Source organism: Dermacentor andersoni, chromosome 9, assembly GCF_023375885.2.
Source record: "Dermacentor andersoni chromosome 9, qqDerAnde1_hic_scaffold, whole genome shotgun sequence".
NCBI classification, from domain to species: Eukaryota; Metazoa; Arthropoda; class Arachnida; order Ixodida; family Ixodidae; genus Dermacentor; species Dermacentor andersoni.
In genome coordinates this window covers 48,312,588-48,329,115 of record NC_092822.1, presented here as the reverse complement: position 1 = coordinate 48,329,115, position 16,528 = coordinate 48,312,588, and the positions used below count along the sequence as shown (strand labels likewise).

Here is a 16,528-nt window from a genome sequence, read left to right as displayed (position 1 = left end):
GTTGCCCTGCCCCAACTTCTTCCACACGCGCCGGCGTCCATACGTTCTTTCGTACTTTTCTGCGCTTGGTTATTGCGCACGTTTGTCCATTGGATGGTATGTTAATATACGTTACACTTGATAGTGTTTGTATATTACACAGCACACCCAATATGAATTTTGTTTCTTGTATTACCTGGTTCTTACACTTTACATGGCGCATGCACTGTATAATTTGTTTTTGTTTCCTTGTATTTAATTATATGGTGCGTCGATTCTAACCATTGTTTTTTATTTGAGTTTGCTCCAAACCCTGTATAGCAAAGCGCTACGCCTGTACTCTTTGTATGTCCAATCCTGTATGAACCTTTCAAGGCTTACAGTATTGATAAATAAAAATTGAAGTAGGAGAGAAAGAAAAGGGTCCGAAAGGGGGTAGAAGAAAAGGCAACTCCCAATCTCCTCCAGGTGGGTCAATCTGTAGGCGCCGTCTATGTGAAGCACAGGCGAAGAGGTGTGCTGCCTCCGCGGTGGGGCCGTAAAGGTCCAAACACCCGGCTTCAGCTCAACCTCCAGAATTCCCTTTTCTCCGGACACGGTTCAGGCGCGCACCTACACGCGGGAGAGTCCGACTATCATGTGATCGGGTCAGTGGTGTCGCAACACAGGAAACACCTGCTCCCACAGACGTCCCTGCAAGAGTAAAACACTTGCATTTTCAAAACAACAAGCGGATGGAGCACGGATCACCTAATTAAGGACACGCCCTCCATTTTGTATCCACTTTTTTTTGCTATACGAATTACTAACTTGACCAAGGCTTCACAACTGTACGTTTCCGAGGAATGAATCACCGGATGCATTATTTTACCTCGCTCTATTCCCATAAAGCTCCCCACAGTCCTAAAAAGCAAGTACAAATTGCGTATTAAAATAAACAACGAAAAACGGGAAGGCAGGCTCGTGTCCGCAAAAAAAAAAATTGAATAGAGAACGTCCGATATTGAGCCTCTTCTAAAGGAGGCGATAAATAACGGCGCCACTAGAAGCTGTGATAAGGACAGGTCTTTATCGTGAAGAAACGTCGAAGAAGCCACGACCGTAATCGTGGCCTCATTTGGATTCCCTCGTTCCGTTCCGCGAGCGTCTCCGATGGCTTTTCTGAAATGTGCCGCGTGGAAATGGTATTCAAGGGCGAAACAACTTGGTGGTTTCCTGTAGAAGTTAAAAGCAGTGCATCCGGAACGTGAAAAAGTTAGAGTCAGTTGAAATTTGTAACTCGACTGCCGCACTGTGCGAGGGCGGATGCAGGCTGACAGATGTTTGGTTTCGTTCGTCGCAACCGGATAGACGTCACTATAGCACAAAGCCGCCGTACCCCAGACTTCGTAACCCGGGACTGTTCCCCAGGCAGCTTATCAGCATTCGTGTCAGTGATCGCCGTTTTACAGCACCTGCGAAAGGTCAGTCGAGATGCACTTCGGGAGCAATAACTTTCGCGCTGCAATGGTCTCTGTTTGTCAAGGAAGCGTTAAGTTTGCAGTACAGAATAGTGTTAGGCAAGAAGATTGGTAAATCGTTTGTCACGTGCGTTGCCTTAGGATTCTTTAAATTTGTATGTAGTAAAATCCAGTAAATAAGAACGCAGTCATTGGATGAAAGGAGTATTCGGAAAATACTTGCAAGGCTCACACTGAAGCGAGAAGCGTGAAGCTTACCGTCAACATGACCCCTATATCCACCGAATACGAAGTCGGTGCCGTGTAGAGTTCTCCTAAGACCTTGGAAAGCATTACGCATAACGGTCGTAATAGCTTTTGAACGCTTTGTTAGGATTTTTTTTACAAAACGCGTTATCGACTAACGCTTTTGAACTTTTTGTAATCAAATTAATAGTCCTCCGCTTTCCTTTAAATTTCAACCTTTTCGCGCGTTCACTTCTTTCAAGGTATTGGGCGAACTTCCTACGCGGTTCTTAAAACACTGTTATAAAGTCCAAAACACTTGTATAAGTAATTTTCTGCAATGACTGTAATTACTCTACACACTTATTACATTCAGTAAACGTCTTGCAGAACATCGCCCTATTATCTCCGAATTTAGATTTGCACCTTGTTTAGTTTTTCGCAGAACCACGGGGAAGCTCTGCAAGCATTTCATAACACAGCTAAACGGTAAAAAAGCGATTGCCGAGTAATTTTAATATAACCCATGTTAAGAGACAAAAAATTTTCTCCACATAAACCCTAACTTGTTCTGGATTCCTTCTAAATATATTTACTTATTTCTCCCAGCACACTGTGAAAACGCGGATAACATGTTTCAGAGCGCTTATAGACGCAAGAAGCTTTGTTATAAATCACTTCATTTTATTATTTGAAAGTACCTTACAGGCCCTAAGGGGAACACTTAGTAAGGGGGGCCTCGCTCAAGACATTATGACAGAAAACCGATACATGAGAGCTAAAAATGTGAAAGCTAAAATGGTCTTGAGAGCTAAAAATGTTTACAATGATAACGTGCTTGCAAAACACTCTTACGAATAGAAATGGTAAATCAATACAAAGATTTGTCCGGAAAGGAATGAAAAGCACAGTTCACAGTGACGTAAAACGCTGCACATCACTCGTGCAAGATAACGCACCTACCGCGAGCACATAAAACAAACAGCATAACTGAAACAAGAAGTTGAAAAAAAAAGTTGGAAAGAACAAGAACTACCAGAGAAAGAGACAATTCAACCCGGCATACAGAACGGCGCAATGGACAAAAATTTGCAGTGGCTCAGCTCGGCTATGCCAGGATATACGTAGCGAAAGCTAAGGTATAGAATGGTTAGCCCTGGTCAGTGTTGATTGCAAGTCCACGTTAGTCTGGTTGTCTAGCTATGTCGCGGTGTTTAGCCTGTCGTTCGGCGCGCTGTTCTTCTGTTTCCTGGGCGATTCGTTTCCACTTCATCTCGTTCCGGTGTCGATTCCAGGCCTGCTTATCAGAATTGCCGCCGTCCATACTGCCGTCTCAACTGCGGTTGCGGCGCACGCGAGCTCTTCTTTTCAATCCTTCGACATGTTATCAGGATGCGACACAGCTGGCGAAGCTAGCGGAGGCGAGCGCAACGTCGAGGAACGCGGTGTGACGTCATGTGCCTTCTTGGAGCACGGCCACGGCGAAATCGCATCTTCGCGGCGAGTAAAGCTTTCACTTTAAAAAAGAGACAGAAATGGCGCATATATGACACGTATTATATGACATGACATATTTACGGACGAATATATTTGTTATGATGAAAACTGCGGGTTCAGTAGTTGTCTTAATTTATCTTTGCTCATTGGCACAACAGTGCTGTTAGGAAGCGAATTCCATAACCGAATTACTTGTGGCCAAGCTTTGAAGTTAAGTGCATTAGTGTTCCCATAAATGCAAATGAAGCTTAAATCATTATAAAGTCATCTTGATGTGCAAGACGCGCTTTCCAGTGGCAAGTTTGATGGGGTCATTTCGTGACTACATCTATGGAGCACAGACAGGAGTGCTATGTCACGTCGGCTACTTAGTGATTGAAGGGAAAGTTCGAGCTTTGTTTGAGTAATGCCTGACAGGTGGTTCTAACTGCGGGAAATGAATCGAGCATATCGGCTTCGTATGGCTTATAACATGCGGATTAAGTATTCACGGTAAGAAGACCATATACACTGTAAAATAGTTTACCCCCCTAAAATTGAAAAAGGGTGTAAATGTATCTATAACTGACACCCTTAGGGCGTTATTTATTTTACCGACACCCGAACGGCATGAGTTACAGACACATTTACACAATTTTTCACTTTTAAGGGTGCAATTATTTTACAGTGTAGGGGACGCGAACTCAAGACGGGGCGCGGGGTGGTGGGGGGTGGAGGACGGCAAACAAATGATCAGAATGCTAATTTACGTATGTTACACGGGCAGATACGCAAGTTGCGTAATGCTATGCAAGTAATGCTATGCAAGGGCAAAGGTATTTGATAGATACAAGCTGCGAGCTAATTTAGTTCGCAGATCCAATGTGAGTCTGCCACAGCTGTCAATCCAGTAAGTAGGAAGCAGCCTTGCTGAAGTGTCTAAGCGCACGTCGATGTTCGGTGAGTAGCAGAAAACGCGCACTGAGACGCTCGCCCGCGCCGGCTCCCTTGCTAATGTCATGACGTTTGGTCTATGAACTTGTTGATGCGAGATACTGGCAAGTTCACTGGAACAGAAAGGGAGAGGTAAGTCGCACTTTAAAAATAAAAGGCATGGCATATGGCTATCTTTGTTATATGAATTAATAAACTGGATTACGAAAAAGAAGCAGAGGGAAATCGCACGCTGAGAATACCGATAAACATACAGTGCGACACAACTTGAGAAGTAATATTGAAATGTCCAAGAATTTAGAAGACAAAATGGATTGAATCGTCACGACGGCACATCTCAATCGCCGTACGTAGAGTCGAAGTCTGTATAACGAAGGTATTTTTGAACACTTCTGATAGCGTCCACGCAACAATGTTTGCTTGTGTATTGTCAAAAGCTCATATGCTACGGCCTAAAGCTCACGCCACGGTGCGAGAACGCACTCACAGCGAAAGCAAAACATTGTGCGCGGACATGCATGCAGACGCGCATTCTGTCGCTGCGAACCCGCGCGATCGCTGAATTTAGCCTTCATTCTGTTATGTTACATTTGGTTATACAGACAACTCACTATGACAACATATTTCACATAGTTTACTCTCAGCGTTTGCGTACCTTTCACGCAAGAAGCCGGTTCGGGAGACTTCATCGCTGCGATCGCGCGCAGTGGCGTTCACTGTACGTATTCGATAAAGAGATAGCGCCTGTTAACAATTATGTGCTTTCAGTTCGCCCAAGATTATTAAATCGACACTCAACAACTTCCCTCGTTTTGAGAGTACTTACGTAAATTACCAGGTGGGCTGCCGCGTGGTGTTTTTATTGAGCGCGGTAAGCGAAACCTATTAGGAGCGCGCCGCGTGATCCCTCATACTACGCAAGGGAGGCGCTTCCGACAGATGGTGACTCCGTGAGTCTTCGCCCCCAATAGCTTCAGGCTTGAAGCAACGCCTGGCTGCACTACTTTCGACGCTCCCTATAGGCTACGTGCGGCGCAAGCCCCATCTGTTTATAGTGACCGAATTATCCGGTGAAAAGGTCTATCAGCTTAAACGCACGCTAATGGTTGACATCGCAGTCAGTGCTGCGCTTTTCAAGGTAAACTGTTAAATTTATTCTTTGTCACCTCCCTGTTATCTTTTCAAGAATCTTCACGTCATCTTCTTTTACGTTTATTCTAACTGTATTAGGCAGCATACGCTTATGTTAATCTTTTTTTTTTATTCCTGGTCAGGTATTACTAGTTTCGCTGCATTTTTGAAATGTATCGACGAGAACCGACGGCTTCGTACACTTGAGCGACGACGTAGGTTGTGCAACATAGCAGGCAGGAGAAGTACATTGTCGCACTTGACGTTAATATGCGTCCTACTCTCAAAATACAAGCTTTATTTATGTATTCGAGGACCACGTTCTGTGGCAATGAAGGAATAGCTAGGCAGAAAAAGCGCGCAAGTAAGAGCGCTAATAAAAAAAAAAAGCTCAAGCTAGGGAAATGACAAAAATAATATCTCATTTACAACTGCAGAATGTGGCAAAATACACCGCTGAGCGTTCAATTTCACTTATTTCCTCAATACGTGCTAGGTGAAAGAGCTTTACCAATCGTGAGAGTAGCTCGCGAATACAAGAAAATATAGCCGCGCGACTGGCCGCTCGAGGCACTTAGCGTGTATTCACGGGCTTCTTTCATGCTCAGTAAACCCCTTTTATTTAGCGCACACTGAGCAAGACAAAGCTGTATCGGGAGTTTTTCATGTTGTTCTACAATTTTCTGATTGACACCTTTCATCTAATTATAATATTTGAGAAGTTTATTAGTCAGCTAAGACTAGTAAAGTAATTAGGCGGAATGCAAAATATACTCTGTATCTCTAAGCGACGGCAAACAATATTACCTTGGTTCTGTGCAGCTAGGTGGTATTTGCATAGTTTTAAATCTTGGTGCATGACAGTTGTGACTGCCTGTATAGTTCCAAGCCAACAGTCTTCATCCCGTTCCAGCTTGCCCAGCTCGTCTGTCACCCCCATAGGGGATATCATAAGAAGCCAGCAAACACTGACACCAATGACAACATAGGGGAGATTACTTGTGCTTAATAAATGAAATGTAGCAACAATAAATTGATGGAAATTAAAGTGGACTAATAAAAATCGGGCCCCTCGGTTAACCCCCTTTCTTCTCGTTTAACCCCATAGGGGAGCCATTTGTCTAATATCCGTTCATAACGCTTCTACGAGGAGGGTAGAGAACGAGCTTGACAAATCGCAACAAAATGAAGTAATTCACAGAGTCGAAAAACTAACGCCACGAGGTAGTGGATTCGAGGTTGTCGCTGATACATTGACTGACTGTGCGTCTATATCCGACAAAATGTTATCGAGCTGTTGTTCTTCATGAGCGTCGCCTAATTCCAGGATAATATAACAATCCGCATTGATTAAAACTTTGCCCTCTCTCCCTCTCTCTCTCTCTCTCGCTCTCTCTTTAACCTCTGTTTTCTTTTTTCTGCTTTTCCAGTTGCCAGACTCCTAGTTTTGAAAACGTCAAGCTGGCGAAAAAGGCAACATGAAGGAAATAAGCTCTCTCATTGGACCGCCGCGGTGGTACCACTTGATCGTCTGCTTGTTGACCTTCGTGCGCGCATTTCCGTCCTCCTGGACATATTTCACAGCGTTGTTTGTCGCCGCGGACGTCGAACACTGGTGCTCGAGGCCACGTGACTCGGCCTTCGCCAATTGGACGGAGCAGCGGTGGAAAGCCGAAGCCATCCCCGTCATAAACAATCCTCTGCTGGGGACCGACCCCAAATACGAGTCCTGCAGGATGCACCCTGCAGAAGCTCTAATTTACAACGCTTCTGCAGTGCTCGTCGACCAGTCGAGAACAGTGTCGTGCGACGCGTGGTCGTACAACGAATCGACACCAGGGTCGTCGGCAGTGCCAGAGGTTTGTTTAGCAATAACTTTTAAATTTTACGACGAATGAAGCTCCATTGAGGGGACGCTCCTAAACACTGGTATATGTGCTATCATTATCATATGTGCTATCATTCTAAACACTGGTATATGTGCTATCGCCGAAGCCTCCCGGCACTAGCCTGCGCTTCTCTGACGAAGATATTTGACTAGACAGACGTGTTGACTGAAAGGTATCACTGAATTAAGAAAACGTTGCATATCCCTCGCGTGAAGAGCAAGAAACGGCTATCGAAATCGGCAGTAACAGCCCATACAGCGTCCCGGGTCGGCGGTTCATTTAGGACATTTTTGGAAGTTAAAATACCAATCGCAAGTGAAAATTGATGTTGTGGTACTTCCGAGCATGATACTGAATACGGACAGCAAATTTTTCTTTGTAGTTCAAGCGTGAGGTTTTGTTACTGGGTGATAGCGCATCTACCATGTCTGTGCGAGACGCATTTCTCCGCGAAACTAAAACTGCTTCTCGATTTTGACATGTCAAACTATCCTTTGATGCTCATCTGTTGGCACATCTTCTTGGATTGCCATGACTCCGTTTCCTTGTGGGATGTTCTCAAACGAACTATGAAGAAAGAACTGCCGTTAAGTCCTTTCGGTATTCGCTTCTTACCATGTGCAGCCACAGTTGGAGTGCCAGCTGACTTGATAATGCTTTTGTGTATGAGCAGCGTGTAGAAAACGCGTATGGATGTCAGGAATGCCCACGTAGATGAAAGGTCGGCGAGGGAACACCTAAGTGAAAGTCTTAGTCTCATGTGCTTGAGGGCATCAAGCCTGTAGGCTTGATGCCCTCAAGCACATGATTGAACCGCCAGAGTGGTTTCAGGAGCTTGAAACTTTGGTGTCTGTGATATCCTCTTTGAGGGTCTTTAGTACATAATACGTAGGACAGGATATTCGAAACGTTCGCGAGCCTTAAGAAGAATATGACATCCATAAGCAAGCTTTGAACAAAGGTTTTTGATGAGAGTTTTCCAGTGCAAGTCTGAATCGAAGAAAATGCCTAAACATTTGTAGGAGACAACTTTTTGTGGTTTTGTACCTCGTAATGATATGTGCAGTATTTCAGTATTGAGTTTTTTTCTTCCTGGAATGAAAAACTCTATACTTAGTCTTACTAACATTAAGGGTCAGTTTACTGGACGTCAATTATGCACTAAAAAAGATTATATAACTCTGCATTTATTTTATGCTGTATATCAAGCAGATGGTCTCCGGTAAATAGAAGAGCGACGTCATCAGCATACATCAAAGCCTGTGAATGCCTAAGCGTTGCAGGGAAATCATTTATGTAGAGTGAGAGAAGCATGGGCCCCAGAACGGAACCCTGTGGCACACTCTTTAGTACGGTTCGCGAAGTAGGCGCATAATTTTTAGGTATTACTTGCTGCTTGTGGTTACTGAGGTAGGTTTGAAGCAAGTTCAGGATTTTGAAACGCGTTTAGTAGCAAGACACGACGCGATTCGTCACGTAGAAAAACATACCACAGCCACACATTACGATAAGAGAGGCGGAGCAAATTTTGGGTGACAAACGCGCCCAGTTACGTATATGGGGTCCCAGATTATATAGGCCTCCACACTTCAGTCACGGCGTGCTCTCAACAATCTTGTAGTAAAGTTTATTCAGTAAATTAACAGGTCCCTATAACTTTCGCATTCGTCATACGCTAGAAGGCACACTCACTCCCTTTTTGTATAGAAACTGTCGCTATGCAACGTGGCTGACGCGCCAAACGTCTCGAAAGGCCACGAAACCGCGCCTGTACCGTGAAGTGGGTCATCATCATCATCATGATCATCATCAGCCTAGTTACGCCCACTGCAGGGCAAAGGCCTCTCCCATACTTCTCCGGCTACCCCGGTCATGTACTAATTGTGTCAGGGAAGAAGACGACGACGCTGTTCGATCTGTTGTCACCTCAGCTCTGTAATTTTCCCTAAGTTTTGCTATTCATTGAGTGAGTTATTTATATCCTGGGAAGACGGCCGCATCTTTAAGGCGGTACTGTCCCTATGGAAAGGGTACGGCTGCTCCGGCGCCGACATCTTTAAAGGGACAGCGCCATCCGAAGGAAGCCAGCGTGGCGGAGGCGGCCATGGCCTCGCAAGGCGTGGAGCTGCCAGTCATCAGGGACGATCAGCAGTCCAGTACGTCATTATCGCTCAGTGGGGACGACTCCACTACCGTCGACCCTGACGAGGAAGTGGCTGATATGGCGGAAGTGGACAGCGACGGCTTCAAGGTGGTGAGTCATCGGAAGCAAAGAACGGTCGGAATCCCAGTGATAGTTTTACCAACAGAGAAAGGTGCTGATTTTAGAGAGCAGAACCCTATCAGGCTCTTCGAAGCCATTAAAGTGCTGCTGGGATCTGCTCCGATTCGCAGTCGCTTCACTACGCAAGGTGCTCTTCATCTAGATATCGCAACGGAAGAGCAAGTTGACGTTCTTCTCCGGTGCTCTCAGCTTTGTGACATAAGAGTTAAAGCCCGGTTGCCCCACTCCTACATGACGAACACATGTGTTATTAGGGGAGTACCAGTGTGGTATTCAGAAAGCGACCTTCTTGACTACTTGAAACCGCAAGGTGTACTGCACGTGAAACGTATGATGCGCCGGGTGGAAACTCAAGAAAAAGAATGGGCAGCGAAGCCTACTACCTCTGTTGTGCTAACGTTTGCTCCCAACACCGAGCGCCCAGAGAAAATTAACCTCGGTTTCACCAAGCATGCAGTCAAAGAATTCGTTGAAACTCCTCCCCGATGCTTTAAGTGCCAAACGCTTTGGGCATGTAGCCAAAGTTTGCATCAAAGATCAACGTTGCAAACGATGTGGTGGCGCCCACGATTACAAAGCCTGCAAGGCAGATTTTGCTTGCGCTAATTGTGGGGGCGACCATCCAGCGAGTTTCGGTGGCTGCCCCTTCCGTGTAAGCGCCTTACACCGTCGAGTGTCCTTCATTAGTGGTCCCAAACCACGACCTACTGAGAAGCCGACACCTGGAAGTGACAAGTTCCCTGCGTTAGAGTCGGAAGTTGAGTTCCCTGCGTTAGAGTCGGAAGTTCGTGGCTTGGTAACAAGCGACGTCAGTGAGCGACCTGACCCTAGCAAGACGGCAAAGTCCTCTGTGAGTGAGTCGGTTGTTCGATCTGCTTCAACCAAAACTTTCCAAGTTCCTCAGCGACCAGATCACAACCAGACTCGAAGACAAGGAGGACATTCCCTTGCCTCAAAAGAGACGAAGAAACCAGCTGCAGCGACGAAGAGTGAGTCCCAGTCCGCATCTTTTGTTGAAGTGGTGAGGCAGTGCGTTCAACAAAATAAGGAGCTCAAAAATCGGGATCTGTCCGACCTTCTGCGAGTTCTGTTTGAAGTCCTCCGCTCCTATGTTCAAGCGATGCAGGCTGGCACCCTGAAGACCTTTCTACAGCTCGTTCTTTCGTTTGAGTCCATGATTACCGCCTTCGCAGCGAACTTTGCCTTATAATATGGCTAGTTTTCTTCAACCTCGTGCAACCAAAAATCACCGAAAAGTGCCGTTTATTATGCAATGGAACTGCGCTGGGATTCTAAGTCGATTAGCAGAACTGAAATTATTTTTGAAAGAAACTTGTGTTCCAGTATTGGCGCTCTCGGAGGCTGGCCTACCAAGGGGGAGATCTTTGACTGGATATGTTGCGCACAAGAATTGCAGCATAAAGTCATTTCCCACAGGAAGTGCCGCCCTTTACGTACGAAGAGAGATTCCTCATGTGGCTGTGAACGTTACCGATCTTTGCACCGATAGCATTGAGGTAGCGGCTGTGAAGATACGGCTCGGCTTTCGAACTCTTTCAGTTGCATCCGTATACGTGTCTCCGCGGAAGAAGGTAGCAATGGATTTGTTTCTCCAGCAGCTTTGTGACCGTTGCCCAGCGCCCCGAATTATCTGCGGTGACTTCAACGCCCATCACTCGGTCTGGGGTGACAGGAACACAGACTCCCGCGGACGCGAACTGGTAGAAGTTATCGACAGTTTGGACCTGTGCGTGGCCAATGACGGAAGTCCCACTTTCTTCCGGCCTCCCGCCTCAGCCACATCTATAGACCTCACTCTGCATTCACCTGACATTCGTGTGAAGTGGTCAACTGCACCTGACCGCATGGGAAGTGATCACTACCCAATTTTTGTGTTTACTGCCGACTTCAATACGCGCGGCACTAAAAGAAGCCATGTTGTTAATTGGGACAAATACAGGGAGCAACTTGCACGTGTTTCTGGAGATGTGATAGAAAAAATGATTTATGGCAAGATGGCAGCTACCCCGGCGGTCAAGTTGCCTAATCATTTTCCGACTCCAGATTTAAAACTCAGGAACCTTTGCGCAGCGCGCAGAAGGGCGGAGCGACAAATGATGCGGAAGAAGGACGACAGATCCTTGAAGACGACCTATAACAGGCTTAACTCTGCCATTCGTCGCCATACGAACAAGCTCTGTAGGTCGCAGTGGGCGTCCTTCTGCGCCAGCTTGTCTGTTTTTTCACCAATGACGAGAATTTGGCGAGTCATTGGCAGCCTTGCTGGTGATTCTCGTCCTCGTAAGCCTTTCGAAGCGCTTGCACTGCTAAAGCAGAAACCTCTCGCTTGCTTGGCAGAGGAATTTGCAGATGCATTTGTACGTGCAAGCTCAGGAATTCAGTGCGCTCGGCCTGCAACATCTACGTCTGTTATGGACGCCCCGTTCACACTTCGAGAGCTACAGACAGCACTCAGCAGCCTGCGGCGTCGATGTGCACCAGGTCCTGACGACATTACCAACCAGATGATGCAGAACCTACCTCTAGAACACCGGAAGATGCTCCTAAGCTTTCTCAATCGAGTATGGGAGACTGGCGACGTCCCTCCTTCATGGAAGGTGGCTTGTGTTGTCCCAGTGCTGAAACCCGGCAAAGAAATGACAGACTTGGCCTCGTATCGACCTGTATCATTGACGTCGTGTGTGGCTAAGCTCATGGAGAAGCTGGCAAGTAAGCGTTTATCATGGTGGCTTGAAGATAGAAGGGCTCTGCCAACATGCATGACTGGATTCCGCACAGGTCTAAGCGCGCAAGATAGCGTCTTGGACTTGATAAGCCACATTGAACATCAAAGAGCTTTCGGCCTCTCAACACTAGCTATTTTCCTAGACGTATCAAAGGCTTATGATAACGTACTTCAAAGTTCAGTACTAAATAGCTTGATGGACATAGGCGTACAGGGCTATCTTCTGCGCTTCATTCACTCACTTATCAGTGATCGTAAAATCCAAGTGCGGTTAGGAAGTACCATAAGCACCGAAAGGGCGGTATCGCGAGGTGTACCTCAGGGAAGTGTTCTTTCCCCGACGCTGTTTAATGTTGTAATGGCTGGTCTTCCCGCTGAAGTGCAAAAACATTGCAGGCATATCCATATGTCGATATACGCGGACGACATTTGTATTTGGTTAAGCGGATATCAACACAAGCGTTTAGCTCTGATAGCTCGACAGGCCTTACTTTCAGTTCAAAATTACCTTCAAGGTGTAGGGTTGACTCTCTCGGTGGAAAAATCTGGCTTCATCATGTTTCCAGGTAGAGGAAGACGGTATGCGCGGCTGAAGATAGACATTGATCAATCTTGCCTTCGTCAATTGAAGTACAAACGCTTTTTGGGCGTAATCATTGACTACCGTCTACAGTGGCGACGAGCTGTGGACTCTATTGTGACATCACTATCTCCGCGTCTCAATGTGATCCGTAGAGTTGCAAGTGAGCAATGGGGAAATCACCCTTCTTCAATGATCAGGCTGCACGATGCACTAGTGACGAGTCGAATAATGTACCAGCTCCCTTTAATTTCCCCCTCACTATCACAGCTGGAACGACTTGAGGTTTTGCACAGAAAGGGCCTAAGGAGGGCTCTTGGCGTTCCGCAGTCTGCTCCTAATAATGCAGTACTTTATGAGTCTCTATCGAGACCTCTTAGCCTAGTCGCTTCACAAAGGCTATTGATGCAAATTGGCCGCCTCAAACAGACGATAGCCGGTCGAGCCCTTCTACAGAGCCTTCGAAAGAGATCCGAGTCCCGAGCGTACTTGGCCCTTAATACTATTGGTTACCTGGGTCTTGACGCTAGAGGTCGAACTAAGAGGTTGAATCCACCTTGGTCTTTCGCGAGCCTCGATTGTTCGTTGACAATTCCTCACGTTCGTGCTAAGCGGAGTTCTCCTTTGGCGGCGACACGTTCGCTCGTACTGGAACATCTTGAAACTGAATATGCACGTCATCTTCAAATTTTTACTGATGGCTCTGTGGACAAGGTCAGAGGATCTAGTGCAGCTGCTTTTCATATTCCCGCTTTAAAGTATGATTGGTCGGTTCGCTTCACTACAGTCGTGTCCTCCACAACGGCCGAAAGCGTTGCCATTGAGGCAGCCCTAAAAAAGCTACGGCTTTGTACGCCTCAACCCGTAGTCATTCTTACAGATTCGAAATCCGCCCTTCAAAGGTTAGAGTATGGGTTCACTACTGATGCTTTATGTCTAAGCTCCCTACGCTCGGTGCACACTCTCCTTATCAAAGGCTTCTCCATACGATTCCAATGGGTGCCCTCACACATAGGTATCATAGGCAACGAGATGGCGGACAGCCTTGCCCATAGAGCGCTGTCTGGGAATCCTTTGAGAAAAGTGCCTCAAGAGGACAAGAGACTCTTCAGAGAAGCGGTGTCGTGCCACTTCCACTCTTTGTGGAGCTCACCTCACAAGCCATGTGTGACTAAGGGTCTCAAAAGAAACCAAGCCACTTTACTGCTCCGCATTCGCACGGGCTCTGCTCGTACCCCTGCGTGGATGTGTAAGACTGGCCTGGCGTTGTCACCATTATGTTCAACGTGTGGTGTGTGCGGTGACATAGAACATTACCTTATGTGCTGTACTCTGTATGACGCGGAAAGGAGCGTATTATTCGGGTCCCTCAAGAGGACAGGAATTCCCCACAGTTCTATACAGGACATTGTTTTCCCGCGCGGGAACCGGTTAGATAGGAAGGAGGTTTCTCGCCTTCTTTTAAATTACCTGCAGGACACGGATTTGGCCTCCACATGGTGACCTTAGGTGTGACTATGTGTAGTGTAGTTGTGAGGTCTGTGTCTGATTTATATGATTTATGTATTTTAAGTGTCGCTACGGTGGAGCAATTGCCGGCAGCTACTGCAAGGCTAATCCCACCAGTAGCCTACAACCACTCAACTCAACTCAACTCAACTGTACTAATTGTGGCCATGTTGTCCCTGCAAACGTCTTAATGTCATCCGCCCACCTAACTTTCTGCCGCCCCCTACTACGCTTCCCTTCCCTTGGAATCCAGTCCGTAACCCTTAATGACCATCGGTTATCTTCCCTCCTCATTACATGTCCGGCCCATGCCCATTTCTTTTTCTTGATTTCAACTAAGCTGTCATTTACCCGCGTTTGTTCCCTCACCTAATCTGCTCTTTTCTTATCCCTTAACGTTACACCTATCATTCTTCTTTCCATGGCTCGTTGCGTCGTCCTCAATTTCAGCAGAACCCTTTTCGTAAGCCTCCAGGTTTCTGCCCCGTAGGTGAGTACTGGTAAGACACAGCTGTTATACACTTTCCTCTTGAGGGATAGTGGCAACCTGCTGTTCATGATTTGAGAATGCCTGCCAAACGCACCCCAGCCCATTCTTATTCTTCTGGTTATTTCAGTCTCATGATCCGGATCCGTGGTCACTACCTGTCCTAAGTAGATGTATTCCCTTACCACTTTCAGTGCCTCGCTACCTATCGTAAACTGCTGTTCTCTTCCGAGACTGTTAAACATTACTTTAGTTTTCTGTAGATTAATTTTCAGACCCACCCTTCTGCTTCGCCTCTCCAGGTCAGTGAGCATGCATTGCAATTGGTCTCCTGAGTTACTAAGCAAGGCAATATGTGCGCATTTAAAAAAATCTAAATTGTCCTAATTAATCTGCAGGCACCCCCCCCCCCCCCCCCCTTACGGTGTGTCTCATTATTAGGTCGTGAGTTCGGCACGTAAAACACCGGAACTTACCTTTTATTTTTTTGAGGCATGCGTCCGTGGCCTAATAGTAAGGGCTCCGGGCTTCTGCGCTGGTAGAACCTTGTTTTAAACCAACCATTTGAAATGTTTTTCTGTATCTAACATTTCCATCAGCTGTTGGAGCACGGCATGTTCGATGACGGTGTCACGATAAGTATGCGCATGTCACGATAAGTATACGCTCAAGCCGCAATAAGAAAGCTTCGCTTTAAAAGAATTTAGCACAATAGTGCACGTTTTAAAAAAAAATTGTGGTTTCACGGTATAAGCCAGCAGGATAACTTCGGGGAGGCGCCGTCACCTTCTTTCCGTTTTTTTCGTCTTGGATGGTTTTGCATGAACATAATGTACAAGCGCAGCATAATCAATTATCCCTCCTTAAGGTTTCTTTAACGTTACTCTTTCGTGTAATCTATTGCAAGACTGGTTCTTACTTTTTTCAATCTTGCAGTGGGACCTTGTGTGCCAGCACGAATGGCAGCGCTCGATGATGACAAGCGTCGTTTTTGTTGGATCCCTCGTAGGGTCACTCGTCATGGGGCATATGTCTGACAGGTGGGCACTATATCCATGCTGTAGGCGTACATCAGCTTCCTCCTTTGCAATCGTTGATTTTTTTTTCACTAAGCGTCGTCGCCTTAGTGCTTATTTGCCATAACTGTAACAAACGCGAAGAAAGGGGGTTAACCGAGGGGCCCGATTTTTGTTAGTCATATCATGAGAAGCCAACAAACACTGACACCATGGACAACATAGGGCAAATTACTTGTGCTTAATAAATGAAATGAAGAAACGATAAGTCAATGGAAATTAAAGTGGATGAAAAAACAACTTGCCGCAGGTGGGAACCGAACCCACAACCTTCGCATTTCGGGTAACGAGGGTCTCGAATCCGGCAACATTGATGCCTTCAGGTAGCATATGTGGGTTTATTGGCCAGTTGCCTTCACCCAAAAAGATCACGTTCTCGTGACGCCTGCGGCAACAAGGACGTTCCACGTCCGCCGCCAAGGTCTGAGTGGTGGCGCTGGCTAACACTCCCAGGGTTCTACTAGTACACATAAATACCCAAGAAAGTGGATGGGGAAACAGCGCCGCAGTTGCTCAATTGGTAGAGCATCGCACGCGAAATGCGAAGGTTGTGGATTCGGTTCCCACCTGCGGCAAGTTGTTTTTTCATCCACTTTAATTTCCATTGACTTATCGTTTCTTCATTTCACTTATTAAGCACAAGTAATTTCCCCTATGTTGTCCACGGTGTCAGTGTTTGTTGGCTTCTCATGATATGACTAATAACTGTAACAAGCTACACATAAAACAATA

The 16,528-nt window shown here is 46.3% G+C and overlaps 1 protein-coding gene across 3 annotated transcripts in view; it reads left to right on the top strand.

The window, feature by feature from the left end:
• The first annotated feature begins 244 nt into the window (after window positions 1-244).
• LOC126528005 (solute carrier family 22 member 6-B-like) overlaps window positions 245-16,528 on the top strand; it is a 39,721-nt gene continuing 23,437 nt past the window's right edge. For 2 of the 3 annotated variants that reach the window (XM_055069072.1, XM_055069074.2), the window contains exons 1-3: window positions 245-1,442; window positions 6,656-7,084; window positions 15,657-15,760. In XM_055069072.1, the coding sequence (XP_054925047.1) occupies window positions 6,704-7,084; window positions 15,657-15,760 (485 nt within the window). In that variant the 5' untranslated portion in view covers window positions 245-1,442; window positions 6,656-6,703. Of the gene's footprint in view, window positions 1,443-3,886; window positions 4,227-6,655; window positions 7,085-15,656; window positions 15,761-16,528 lie in introns of those variants that run through there. The other variant, XM_055069073.1, reaches the window with a different exon arrangement.